Source organism: Clytia hemisphaerica, unplaced genomic scaffold, assembly GCF_902728285.1.
Source record: "Clytia hemisphaerica strain Z4C2 unplaced genomic scaffold, Clytia hemisphaerica genome assembly, whole genome shotgun sequence".
Lineage (NCBI taxonomy): Eukaryota > Metazoa > Cnidaria > Hydrozoa > Leptothecata > Clytiidae > Clytia > Clytia hemisphaerica.
The window spans coordinates 1138249-1152604 of record NW_027103595.1 but is presented as its reverse complement, the minus strand read 5'-3'; the positions used below and the strand labels follow the sequence as shown (position 1 = coordinate 1152604).

General features: G+C 36.8%; 1 protein-coding gene across 2 annotated transcripts; it reads right to left on the bottom strand.

Moving 5' to 3' along the window:
* Positions 1–3150: 3150 nt before the first annotated feature.
* Positions 3151–13088, bottom strand: LOC136801632 (uncharacterized). Of its 2 annotated transcripts, XM_067058272.1 has the most exons (12): positions 12972–13088; positions 12424–12643; positions 11559–11671; positions 10739–10768; positions 10078–10265; positions 9547–9697; positions 8228–8402; positions 7266–7387; positions 6661–6693; positions 5089–5124; positions 3621–3879; positions 3151–3284 (listed from the first exon to the last, which is right to left on the bottom strand). In XM_067058272.1, exons 1-11 carry the CDS (start codon positions 13021–13023, stop codon positions 3632–3634), a joined length of 1368 nt encoding a protein of 455 aa, XP_066914373.1. In that variant the 5' UTR covers positions 13024–13088; the 3' UTR covers positions 3151–3284; positions 3621–3631. The 2 variants fall into 2 exon arrangements, with proteins under 2 accessions (XP_066914373.1, XP_066914374.1); XM_067058273.1 differs by lacking the exon at positions 6661–6693.
* Positions 13089–14356: the final 1268 nt, after the last annotated feature.

Genomic DNA, 14356 nt, shown 5'->3' with positions numbered 1-14356 from the left:
GTTTTCAAGCCCAAAGCTTAGCCTTTTAGCACACTTAAAGCGAATGGACCCTGCTGGAGGCATTTATATGGTGGCGTCAACCTTCTAAATAAAGCCTTGTAAAAGATCGATTGCTTATTTCGTTTTTTTTTTGGCAAATTGAACAAGTTTACTTTGAAAGGTTTAATCACTTATGAATCAATTCTAGATTTATCCCGCCTCAGGTCTTCGTATTTTATGTAAGTGAGTCAAGTGGTTTGGTATTCCTCTCAAAGTACATACATGTTTTTTTATAAGCATAACGCTTATAAGCATATGAAGGCTCAGATTTGCAGAACATATATATGTTAGCCTAAAATATTTTCCAAGTGGTCATTTTTATCTATTTAAAAAGGTTTGGTAGAGGTCAAGTAAAAAAAGACATTCCACGGCTAGCTACATTCCACTGCTCCCAAAATCTGAACAAATTTTTACAAAATTTCTGAAATTTCATTAAAAACTCCGGGTGAATCATAAGCATGATTCTTAAGCATATAATAAGCATAATCTATGCCTGAATGATTTGAGAACTTAAGCATACACGAGCCTGACCAAGGGGCATACACTTGCTTATAAAAAAACAACATGTATTCTAAATTAACGTTTATCCATTTGGTTTAAAGTCGAAGGCTAGAGAAGAATCTTCTAGACTAAGAATCTTTTCTTAAGTAGATAAAAAGTCTTCAGGGATAACAGATTGAACCTAGCTCTTTCTTTGTTTTACGCGATGCATGTTTTTAAACCTGGTGCGAGTCACTTATTTTGGATGGGAAATAGTCTAAGTGGCTTCATTTCCCATCCTCCAACAGTTTCAACTCTAGCTTATTCGGGGCTTTGAACTCTTTATCAATCTATCAGTCGGCAATCTGCTGCATCATAAAACACATTTTAAATTTTCATTTCGAAAGCATTTTTGATATCTTTATCGGATTTAAAACTAGAGTGTGTTTCTTGAGTAAGTAAACGGAAAAGTTGCTGAATCCATGAAAACTATTTGTTTATTTTTGCATCAAATCCCAATTAACACAAAACCCCTACAACTTAGTAAGGCTTTCAATCGTAAAAATCACTCCCTGTGATTCGAATGTTTCTCTAACTTGAAACTTTCTTCCCAAATTCCCCCAAAAAGCTACCCTAAGAGGAACAATTTTTCTATTTTGGTGTTTTTGTGACCCTAAGTGGGATTCATGGTGGTAAAAAAGGTACCCTGACCAGCGGCACATCCCCAGTGAATAATTTTCTTTCCAAATTCCCCCAAAAAGGTAACCTAAGAGGAAGAATATTTCTATTTTGGTGTTTTTGCGACCCTAAGTGGGATTCATGGTGGTAAAAAAGGTACCCTGACCAGCGGCACATCCCCAGTGAATAATTTTCTTTCCAAATTCCCCCAAAAAGGTAACCTAAGAAGGGCTAATATTTCTATTTTGGTGTTTTTGCGACCCTAAGTGGGATTCATGGTGGTAAAAAAGGTACCCTGACCAGCGGCACATCCCCAGTGAATAATTTTCTTTCCAAATTCCCCCAAAAAGGTAACCTAAGAAGGGCTAATATTTCTATTTTGGTGTTTTTGCGACCCTAAGTGGGATTCATGGTGGTAAAAAAGGTACCCTGACCAGCGGCACATCCCCAGTGAATAATTTTCTTCCCAAATTCCCCCAAAAAGGTAACCTAAGAAGGGCTAATATTTCTATTTTGGTGTTTTTGCGACCCTAAGTGGGATTCATGGTGGTAAAAAAGGTACCCTGACCAGCGGCACATCCCCAGTGAATAATTTTCTTCCCAAATTCCCCCAAAAAGGTAACCTAAGAAGGGCTAATATTTCTATTTTGGTTTTTTTACGACCCTAAGTGGGATTCATGGTAGTGAAAAAAGGTACCCTGACCAGCGGCACATCCCCAGCATCCCCCTCGGAATTCGAAACAAGAGGTTTTTCATCTTGCATATCGAACTATAAAGAACCAATTGTTCATAAAAAGGATTTAGAGATTTTTCAACGAGATAGTTCTGATGATGGCGGTGACAAGGAAATTGTTAATTTCTGATACCAATTAATTTCGATAGATTCATTGACCGCCGGATACTATTTTGAGAAATGATTTCATGAATATTCCTCAAAAGAAGCAGTACTCCTTCACCATGGATACCAAAGTCCTCAGAAAGTACGTGGGCGTCCAAATTATAAAGGGGGGAGGGGGCAAGAACAGCCCAATTCATGAACGAATAAAACCGAAACTGGACACTTGGAAAAAATTAGAAAAAATTATAAAATAGAAGACTTCTATCATTTTATCTTTGACTTAATATACAAAATAGTCTATGAAGCCAGGCCCAGAACATCATACAGAAAACAATTTGCAGAATTTATCCTGTTATTGTAGAAAATCGGATAATATACATATACATAAGACAAGAGAGGTTAGACGAGACTCTGATGAAAAGTAGAAACTCCGGCTAAAATGCATAAGTTATGAGTTCAACCCAATGAAGTATAAGCCCGAAGGGCTAGAAGTCAATCTCCTTGGTAGGATTTGAAGCCAACAAATCCTACCAAAGTTGCGCGGCCTTGAGCGGATCGCCTGGTTTTTACACAAATGACAGGTTGGAAATTAAAATTTACCGCTAAATTTCGAAAAAAATATCAATCGTAAACAAAGGAATTGCTAGATTCAATTTGTCGTCAAAAATGCGGCGCATTTTTTAAGGCTTCACTTTTTCTTGCCTGAGGAAGGTTAGAGATTGAACTCTAGTCCTTCGGGCTTTAAAACTCAATGGTTCAACCCCCTAGCTAGGCCCTACAAAAGCCTTGACAAATTTGATTGATGTCTCTCTGCCTGATGCTCTACAACTAAGGAGATGGTTCAACGGTAAGAGGAGAAATCAAGAGAAAGGATTGACATCCTCCTTTAGCTTCGGCTATACAGCTAAAAAAGCCGAACCTTTGGGTCGCATACGAAAATAATGGTGTGTAGAGAAACTTAAGACACCTCGCCATCTCTGTCAAAAGGTAATAAATGAAGGATTTTCCTCACGTTGGGTAATCTGAGGTTTTACCACGCATCTAATTATTGGCTAATGATGCTCAAATATTTCAAAACATGACATTTTGAGGTAAAGAGAATTTAAAACAGATGATTTAATTGAATTTTTGAGTTTTTGATTATATTTACAGATACAGATATCGTCTTATTATTTCATGGTCCAGATTTTATGGGGTCGACAAAGTGGGTTTTGCCAGAGAGATTGCACCAGGTGTCTTACTGCATTCCCTGAAATGATAAAAGGTTTTATTGATTTGGATCTACTAGAATCTTTTAGCATATACTACAATGTCGGTCAAAATGTATTGAGGATTTGGGTCAATTCCTCGTTTTTAGCAATTTAAAGTTCGGGCGAGAAAGTCACTTTTGGGCTAATTGATAAAATTTATTCGAATATTTTAATTTGGGAGAGGTTTATAGACTTCCAGGCTATATTCTGAGCCCCAGTAGACCATTCTTGGACTTTTGGATCCTCAGATCCTACGGGGGTTGCGAAATACCGTCACACCGTGAAATACGTACGCGCCCTCCATAGAATAGAAATAAAAATCTAAAACATTCTACCTTCGATTCATTCAGACATCAGGTTGACAGCTATAGTTGATCATCAATCCTTTCTGCACATGGCAATGGACGTGTTTGAATAAATCCACTGATGCTGTGATCTTATTTTGACCATCGAACATTTGTTTGGCAAAGGCCGTGGCATCTTCCTCACACACAGCATTCTGGGTATCGGTGTCGCTGAAATGTCTTACAGAGGCTTTGGAGACGTTCAATTCTTCACCAGCTGGGCAGTATATCTCCTTTTCACTGAATTCCTCTGTAAAATAGAAAAGGGGGTATATGATATGAGGGGGGAGAAAGTGCCTACTTTGCAACATTAAAAAAAAACGACAAATTTCAACATCCACAACCCCGACCGAACTGAATGTACCATCCCTTGAAACAATAGATGCGAGATAGACACTTTCTCTATGTGACATAAGTTCTACTAAATATCATAGGGTTGAAGCTCTCTATTTCGACATTCTACTATTCGATACGCTCTATTAATACAATAATGACCGGTTAGTGAGGGCTGTACTGAGAAATATTGCCCGAGGTCAAGTAACGACCGAGCTTGCGAGGTTGTTGCGTTGACTGAGGGCAATATTTTCAGTACAGCCCGAAAAAACCCGGCCATTATTGTATTTGTTAACCGTTTCCTTCAACTTTGATTGACTTTTAGCGCTTTATCCAGGAAAAATAGCGAAATAAAGCAGAAAAAACAAGCGAAAAGAGATAAAAAATTGCTATAATTTCTGACGTCAGAAATAAAAAATGAGAGAAATGATATCAACGCATTGTTCATTTTCTTTTGAAAAAGTGACGTCACAATGAATTTTCCTAACGACGGGCAACTCTGGACAATGTAGGCCCGTCGTCATGCGAAAAGAACCAATTGCATTGCGCAAAAAGCCATGTAGCCCGCTTCGAAAAAGTAACCGGTTAACAATATTCGATAGTCACCGTCAACAAGAAAACTCTCATAAACGAAGCTCATATTCGATACATTCCCTTATTCGATGAAAATTCCCCTTGAAAATCGAATTTGAGAGCGACAACTGTACCTTCAAAAGTAGCGAAAGATGTATTTATTGCGTAGTACTTTGGTAATGTTTTATTTTGAAAGCAGAAATTATTGTTGTGACTTTAGAAGAATTTAAAGTTTTTAAAGTCCAGTCGCTTTTATAAGTGTGGAATCTTTTTTCGAACATATGGAAACCATGTAAGCTAAACCATACTAATTCCCTTTAGAGTGGTTCCCACATGCTAGTAAGAAGAGTGCAAACTTCAAAGCGAATGAACAAAAGTATAAGGATCAAAGCTTCTTCAAAATATGCGCCATTACAATGTCTTCATTACATCACGGACCCAACAGCTGATTGGTTGTAAGTGACGTAAAATCGCTCAATACATCACTATCCATCAATCAGCTGTTGGGTTCGTGGAAGCTATTGCAATGGTGCATATCATCAGTATCACTCACCAGTGACTGGACCAGGACCACCACCGCTACCATAACCTGTAGAGAAAAGGTAAAAAAAATTGATTTCAAACAAAATTTCTAAGTGAGGGGTGAGCTTAAAGGCTTCACTTTTTTTGCTTGTGAGGGACGAGATGGAGTTTTTACAAGCTCTTATTTAATTTGGTTGGTCGTTAACCAGTATTAAAACAATTTTGTTACTTCGTCATAATGACCAATTATTAAATTATCTTATAAAAACTCCATCTCATCTGCCTTGAGAAAGGTTGAATTATCGGTCAGAAGAAACCCAGAAACCAAAGAACGACTGAGTTCATGAAATTCTGTTAACGAGTTGTAAATACCCTGCAAAATTCAAGATTTCCAGAGGATTTTAAACGAGTTTTAAACCTAAAAGTGTTAAGAGTTAAACTATTTCGAGTCACAAAAAGGTGTATTAATCTCGGTTAATCTATGAAATGTTTTTATTCCATATTGTTCTTCCGTGTGATTTTAATTCATGGTTAGAGCAGTGAGAGTTGCTATGATGAGTCAAAATAACTTCAAAAATTGACTAATTCAATCCAGAGGTATACCTTAGTTAAATTATGAGAAAATCATTATAAAATAGCCTTCATGCTGTCAAAGATTGCCGACTGACTGCCTTTCGGTAATTTTAATGAGGACATTAAGTACCATTTTTGTGGGATGAACGGTTTCGAGCACTTAGTAGCTAAGGAGATAGATGCTTTTGATCATTTTTCGATTTACGTCAGAAAAAGGAGGGCAAAGGTTTGTTGACCTCCCAACTTTCACAAAACCCTTTAAAATTATTTACAAACTCAGTCAACACTTTCTTTAATTCGAACCTCTACAATTCGAATACTTCTGTAATTCGAACTAGAATATTGGACCCCTCATCTGGGGAGTGGTATAAATTATTCTCTGTAATTCGAATCTTTCTCTAATTCGAAGAAACATTTTGGTCCCTTGAAGATCGAATTAGAGAGAGAGTCAACTGTAAGTAGTATAAACACATTCACTGCCCATTACTGAGTTTATTGATATTGTAAGGTGAAAACACCGGCATAACTTCTAATTATACCATATATTTTTTTATACAAAAAATTTGGAAGCAAAACTCGCACAAGAAACCTCTGAAAGCCAAAATTTCCACGAAATTTCAAGAGGTCGTTTTTTTATTTGTGAAAAGATGAGCGTTCTAGCACTTTGTGCTGTTTGCGAGTCTGTGATAAATTAAAAGTGGGCTAAAGTGAATGGGCTATTCAAGAAATAGTCTGTTTCCCCTGTTTCGAGGAGGTGTGAGATCCAGGGAAAATGAAAAATCCAGCCGGATCTGGTTTTTCAAGGAGTCAGTAAAATGAGGTAAAAAACCAGGGTGGTCAGTAAAATGAGAAAATCCTGGGTAGTCCAAAAAGTGATGAAAAAATCCAAGGGGGTCCTGAAAAACTGAAAAAAGATTCCAGGGGGGTCACCTTTACCAAAAAAAGATCTCCTCAACATAGGGGGTACATTTTTTTTCTGGAATAGCCATGTAAGATTTAAACAACTTCTTTCCCCTATAAGAAAACTCACCTAAATTGTCATCATAGACAAAATGATCTTTATCTGAAAGTTAAAACGTGCATGATTTTTTATTGCGGCATATTTTATGTGAATAGCTAGTCAGTACTAGACGAATAAGACTATTCAAATGCTTTATCCAAGCTGGCATACAACGTTGTTTTAACGTTTATCCAATGTTCACAAAGTTCATATAACGTAAGATAAAGGTTGAAACAACGTTTTGTGCCAGCTGGAATTTGATTAAAAAAAACGGTAAACATGACGATAAATAAGTGCAATTAAAACAAACCCCTCGTTTTTCTGGTCAAATCGGCGGGCCTTTTCTGCCATAGCTATTTTAACTAACAATTCTATAACCGAGAGCGCCAGTCACAAAAAACTCCTATATCCAATCGTCCGCTGCTGTTGTCAAAATCCGGAGATGTACAATACACGTTTTTTATAAGAACACCTAAAATATTTCAAGCCTTTGGATGCTTTTATTGTCACCATTTTGTGATTGTTTTTTGTGCGATTTCATATGAAATTAGGCGTTTCACAGCCTAAATTAAGAACATGAAAAAGCTTCAAAATTTTAGGATATTCTTATAAAAAACGTATAAGCTAAAACCAACCTTGGTTATCTTGTGCTGCATCTTGACATTCGTAAGTCAATTTCAACATTTTGTATGATGGACACAAATAAGCAAAGTAATCGTAAATATCATCTTGAATTTTCTGCTTTCCGTTGAAATATCTGAAAAGAAATCAAGCGGAGTTTATTTGAGCCTTTAAAGAGAACCACCAGGCACATATAGTTTCTTAGGTACTGGCTAATCTTCAGGAGGCCCAGCAAACAGTTGCGTGATGTCGTGATAGGGACTTTTTTCTAGCGTGATTACGTGATTTGGAAATTTTTTCTTCGTTATTGCGTGATCAAAGGTCAAAACATGATCGTGATTTGAAAGATTCTTGAGCTGTGATGCATCATTGAGACTTTTTTCAAAGGGAGGCGTGATTATCCGGGACAAGCTGGCGTTTTTACAAGCTCTTATTTGATTTGGTTGGTCGTTAACCAGTAATAAAACAATTTTGTTACTTTTTCTAAAGAACGCGTCATCTCTATCACTTCAAATGACCAATTAGTGAAGTATCTTATAAAAACTCCAGCTCATCCCGGGAGATTATCCAATTTTTTTTTGCTGTTTTGCGTGATTGTGATGGAAGACAAAAATTGCGCGATATCGTGATCAGAGTTATCACTGGAGGAGCCTTTTTAATATTATGTGATTTGAATGTGTTTCAGGCTAAAGTCAGAATCTCCGACCTAAATAGGACCTGTTTAACATAGAATTATTGATCCAATATCCGTTCAAAACATTCACGAACTCGGTATTTGACCACAGCTAAATCAGCAAACCCAACGTGGTACAAAAATGAAGAAACAAGGCCCGCCTAAAGCGGGAATATAACATTTTATGAACTTTGAATAACATTTTGAAGGTGTATATGAACGGTTTTGAACGTCAGAGGAACGTTGAAACAACGTCAAACTGGGTATAAAAACAATCTTTTGGGTGAGAAAACAATATCTTACTTTGCAATGGTACTTGTAATGTCTTGTTCACAAATATAATTGGATGAATTGGCCCAGTTCTTTGTACATTTGCCAAGCTTAGCAACAAGTCTTGCGTTATCAATAAATAAAGCATGTTTATTCTGACAGGTGGCTTTTTTAGCAGTTTCCACATTGGTATCTTGACAGTAGGCAACTTAAATAAGGAAAATAAGTAAGTAAGTTTGCGACCGCAGTCGAGGGCGACCCGAAGGCTCCCTTTTCGTATAGCTGTCTACCCGAAGGTAGGGGAGGGCGCCACTGCTTTCCCTGGATTTCTCCACTTACCCTTGATTCGTCTCTTTAGTTGCTGAGCATCAGGACACTGTCATTTAAATGGTACAAATCATGCACCATGCCAAAAAAGGGGTAAAAACTATTTTTTGACAATAACTCCTTCAAGAAAGGTCAAATTTCAATGGTAATTTCAGGGTACATTTAAATGGACGTAACAAAGGGTATAGAATAATCAAAGTGAGCACAGGGGGTAAAACGGCCCATTTATGGCCATTTTGTTGTCCAGACAAAAAAAGTGTCCTGTAGGGGACCATTTATGACATTTGATCCTTCTCTTAATTGTTGAGCATCAAGCAGAGAGGCATCAAGTACCATTTTGGGAATCTTTGGTATGACCTGGCTGGGGATCGAACCCACAACCTTGCGCACCGTAGCTGGATGCTCTACCTTTATGCTACGGTCGCTTAATAAGGAAAATATGATTTCATAGTTATAAAACATTTCCTTTTTGGCTCACGATTTTCCGCTTTCATGTGGAAATCGTGTTAGTCAGGAAGAATCCTTTCCTGAAGAATGGACTCAACATAGTAGTATAAATGTATGGAAACTTATCGTAAATAGACAAAAGCTTTTTGCAGCTCCACCCTTCAGTGCTTCCCATTTTTTGACCTCTTTCAGCCTTAGTTTCTTGGAAAAAAAGCTATTTTTTAGACTTGATACCCAATATTTTCAAAAATAATTTGACATTTGCTTTAAAATTCTGTCATTCAAAGCCCCAGTCTGTTTCTAATTTGTTTCTAAGTGAGCCTCATTCTGCCTCATTTGCCGAAATTGCTTTTAGAAGAAAAAGAAGCTCAGCTGTTCTCTAATTTTGGTCACTTTGATTCCTAAATTGCTGTTATCCTATTCTTAATTTCGCGTTGATATTGAGATATATTTCAGGCTTTATACCCGATTTTGATAGCTGACATTTGCTTATACTTCAGTCATTCCAGGCTCAGCATTTTCCTATGTTCTCAGTGAGCCTCATTTTCCATATAAAAAAATAAAGGATAAAAGCTTACTTTGAGCGGAACATTTGTAGTCAACTTCGAAGTAGTATTGTCTGTACGGTGTTTGACCGTCACGTTTCAAGCAGAAACTAGTGGTTCCCAAAATGGCGTTTTTGTGTGCTTCTGGATTGCAAACTTTCTTTCCTTTACAAACATCTTGAACCTGTGATTATTAGCGATGAGAAGATTATTATGAACTCAATTAAATCCTTACTATAAGCTTGATGTTGAACATTATTAAAGTTGCAATCTGATTGGCTGTTAGAAAAACAATAGAAAGCACGCCATTTCAAGATCTCTTAATTCTGATATCATCCAATCAGATTGCAGCTTTATAATGTTCACCACTACTCATAGCACGTGTTTAGTTTAAGCAAGAACATGTTAAGAACATTTAAGGTTTTGTGGACTTTAAAGCACCCAATTTCAAAGGAAAATGGAATAAAATCTTCAAAAAAGGGTGTAAATAAGAAAATGTTGAGAACATTTTTAGGCTTAAAATTCAAAAAGTTAAGAACATCCGTAGGCTTAATAAAAGTATACCTTGGTTGTAACTTCCTCGTAACATCTGGGAATGTATCCCCAAGGACGATAAGTCAAACAAACTTTCTGTGCGTTGGGACCATGACGACCATATGAAGCCTTGACAATGTTCGGATATAAGTCATCTTGTGCACAGCTCAACAATGGTTTCTTTGGACGATTCTTTTTACAAATTTGTCGTTGGAATGCTGGAAATGTAAAACATGCCTAACAATACCTCACCAAAAACCGGGATTTTTCATGTCCGTTATTTCGTAGAAAAAAAAGCCGGAGTGTAGTATTATTACTGGCTGAAACATGCCTGTACCTTTTAATAATATCCTTAAGCACGGAATACATTTCCTGGTAACCGTTCATAGCTAGGATGAGAGACACTGTCTATATTTACAATTTGTCCCTGTGTATACAGTCCTTTAGGAAAAATAAAAACAAATAAAATAGGAAGGGAGAAGTAAGACAAATTCAAATTGAGGCATTACCATACTCTCGCTGAGAAGCTTTTGATGTGATTTATTGCATATAAGCTCTAGTTTAGACGGCCCACTTTTTGCCCTGCCTATTCTAATTGTGAATTAAAGTTGGCATAGAGTGGGCTGTCTAAAGTCAATGTGTTGTTTTGATAAGAAATTATGGATCTCTATACCAGCTCTGATTTACTTACTTTTTTGCTTTGTTTCAGGCTTTGGAGTTGCTAAAAATGAAAATAAGATTTTTCGAACAAAGATTAAACTTGTACTTTCGGAGGATGGAGAGTAGTGAAGAAACACGAGACAAATATGCATTTGGCAATATTGTTGACTACCTAACTACTTACAATCACGGTCGTAATATTTGAGAAAAAAGGGAAATTCCCACGAAATCTTATAGCCACAATCGATTTGGAAGCGCTTTATCCTACGTAGCCTACCCTTCCAGGGTAGAGTTTTAACTCTGAATTTTAGGATCTTAGGATCTGAGGATCCAAAAGTTCAAAAATGGTCCAATAATGCTCATAATATAGCCTGAAAGTCTATAAACCCGAGCTAAATTGAAATGTCCGATTAAATTTAAGAGATGGCCCAAAATCGACTTTCTCACCCGAACTCAAAATTTAGAAAAACGAGGAAATAAGCTTAGTTCTCAATAGATTTCGACCATTATTGTACTATACACTTTTTATATGAGAACCAGTAAATTTTGCCGAGGCTCAGCTGTTTTTATTTTTTTTGACCCTTTGAGCCTCAAATTGTTCTTATCATGTTCTTATTTGTAGGATGTAATTGAGATATTTTAGTGGTTTATACCCAATCTTTACTACGTACTTTGACCCCTAAATTGCTTGAAATCGAGTAACTTCAGGCTCAGGATTGTTCCTAAACTGTTCTTATTATTTGGCGATTTTAATGTTCTAATAAAATTGTTCTTATAAAAGAAAAAATGGGTTGCACAATCGTGGAAAAATAAAACATTGAGAATTTTTAGAAAATAATCAAATAACTTACCATCAACACATTCGTAGAAAATTTCGAAATAAAATCGACTGGATGCACTATCGACACCCCAGCATGAGTGCATGTCCAAGATTTGATTCTTTTGATCGTTTGGATTGCAGATTCTGTATTGAAAAAAGGGAAGTAAAATTCAGCGGGTGAGAAAAACGGTCAACAAATCAGTCCTCACAATATGGTTTGCGGACCATAATGTACGAAGTAAACAACTGGTACTCTATTATAAAAAGGAATTTTCTTTCTGTAAACGATCCCCCTATATTGTTGGAATATTGCAAATCGAGCTGACAATATATTGCGGACACCTTTTCAATATATTGCCGACAATATATTGTCTAGTGTATGTAGCCCTTTACCTTAAATCCTTAAAAAACTTTTCTTAGTTGCATTTTAGACGAAATCTGACGTCAGACTCATTTAAACTGTCGTTTTCACAGCAAATTAGCAGGTAAACTATTCTTGGAATTTCGGTGACTTGTACAAAATTTTGAAACAGAAAAGCGTTTTTATATACTTCGCTGAGTCGGTAATCCGTTTGTTTGTACACAAACCCATATCTACGGCTAATTTTAAAATTCATGCCGTAGAGGGCCTGTTGTCATTGTCTTTTCTCATTTGAGATTTTTCAAATCGCTGCGATGGAGTGTTGGTGAGAGGGGGAGACAGTGAGAGAAGTTTTGCTATTTATAAATTATACTTCATCGCAGAGGTCTCTGAACGGGAATTTTTTTATCAAACAGACAATGCGCACAGAGTGTACTACGAAGCGATAAACGTGAGATACACTCTGGTACAGAGTACTAAGTCGGTAATCCGTCTAAGACGGAAGAACTTTATCACTGAAGAAGCATACTAGTACCTTTTTCCATCGCAAACTTTTTTCATGCCTTCAGTAACAATATCAGTACAACGACTTCTAATTGGGAATGCATATTTACAAGGTGTTGACCATTGTCTGCCGTAAGTTGCTTTGTGAATTTTGATAACTTTCTTGGCAGTTTGTTGACAGCTGACTGGCTCTTGTCTTGGATAGTTCTTGCGGCATACATATCGGTGATGTATTGTAGGTTTATCTTGTGCTGAAAATGAATCAAGGGCTACATACACTACGCAATATATTGTGTTAGACAGTATATTGGTGAGTGCTGGCAATTATTGGAAAGTACTCACAGTATATTGAAAAAGTATCCATAATATATTGTCAGCTCTTAAATCATTAGGGTAAATTCTATCAATTTTTTCACTCTCATTTCAAATGGGGATAAAATCAAAGTCATTTTCCCAGTGGGGTTTAAATTGGAGGATATTTTTCCCACCGGGGCAAATTTTCCAGTGGGGCTGGGGTCCCAGCGGGGTGTTGTCATATTGGATATGCCAGATATATATTATTTCAAATACATCTCTTACCAGATATGCAAACTGCAGCCAAAGCAAGTAATAGTAGTGAATATGAAGTCATCTTGGTTTCTGGTAAAATGTTAAATCACTGCCAAAATATGAGCATCCAATGCACCTCACAATTTTTGATTTCCCACACAACTAGGACCTTTTATACTGATTTTAAATGAGACTGTATTTCTAAGCTACAAGCTTGTTGATTGGTTAAAACACAAAGTCGTACAAAAAATAATAGGCGGTTTTAGACCACGTCTAACTTAACAGAAGAAGAGATTTGTAATTGTAATTTTATTGTTTTTTTTTAACGAGCGTTGCACTCCTTCGCATGTTTCCGACGTAGCTGCTTTATTGTCTTAAATCCGCCAGTGATAAAATGCCTTTTGTAAATAATTCGATCATTTTTTAAACGTTGGGGAAGGGCCCTTCCCCGGGGGGGGCACTGGGTTTGCGAACTGACGGTATGTGCGGGCCAAAAATTGGCTTTTAAAATTGCACCCTTACAGTGCAGCAAAAATCAGTGAAAATCATACCCTTAGAGTGCATTTTCCGCCAAATTTTCGATCCCTTTCGTGCAAAAAATGGTCAAAATTCTAGCATTTTTGGTCAAAATATCTAGATTTTTCAAGAATTTTCTGAAATTTCTACCCTTACAGTGCATCTCTAGTTTTTCCGACCCTTACAGTGCATTTGAGGTGCCTTGAAAAAGACACCCTTAGTGCCCGCACATACCCGTCGGTCCTTTTGCCCAGCTGCCCCCCCCGGGGGCCCTTCATATCAATGAAATAATTATTTGTCTTTCACTTTGCATAGCTGGTCAAATTTAATGGGCGGGATTTCTGAAATGTATTTTCTTTACTTTTCACGGCAAATCTCCTCTATTCAAAAACGAAATTTATTAATTAGATTTCTGACATTTCATTATCTTTGCCTCCTAAATTAGATACGTTGACATCAATAGGGTCCTCTAAGTGTCAAATCATAATGTAGCATAGGGTCCACCCCCCAGAAATTTGGGGGTACCTAAAAAAAAGTCTTAAAAAAGCCAGATACCTGGAAGTATTCTTAAATTCAAAAGCTCAAAAAAAATTGAGAGTGCCAAAATGATTGGGGTACCTGAACCCTGGAGGACCCTATGCGTAGGTCATAAACATCATCATCATACCCATAAATACAACCCCTTCTTCGAATGTTCTCAGTCAATGGGGGTAAAAACAAACTGAAATTCGATTGGGATTTGAATTCCATTGTCTTCGAATCACAAAATTCAGTAGGAATGGAAAAAATAGCACAATATTTTTGCAGTGAGGATTCGATTTTTTTAATCATTTTCAGCAGGACAAATATTAGAGTAGAATTTTCCACTGGGGACATTATTTTGGCCGACTTTATTTTCC

Coding starts and splice junctions, on each gene's coding strand:
- LOC136801632 (XM_067058272.1), bottom strand. CDS start 13,023: ATGACTTCATATTCACTACTATTACTTGCTTTGGCTGCAGTTTGCATA. Junction 12,644..12,971: donor GGCTGCAGTTTGCATATCTG/GTAAGAGATGTA, acceptor ATTCATTTTCAG/CACAAGATAAACCTACAATA. Junction 10,266..10,738: donor GCCTGAAACAAAGCAAAAAA/GTAAGTAAATCA, acceptor TTACATTTCCAG/CATTCCAACGACAAATTTGT.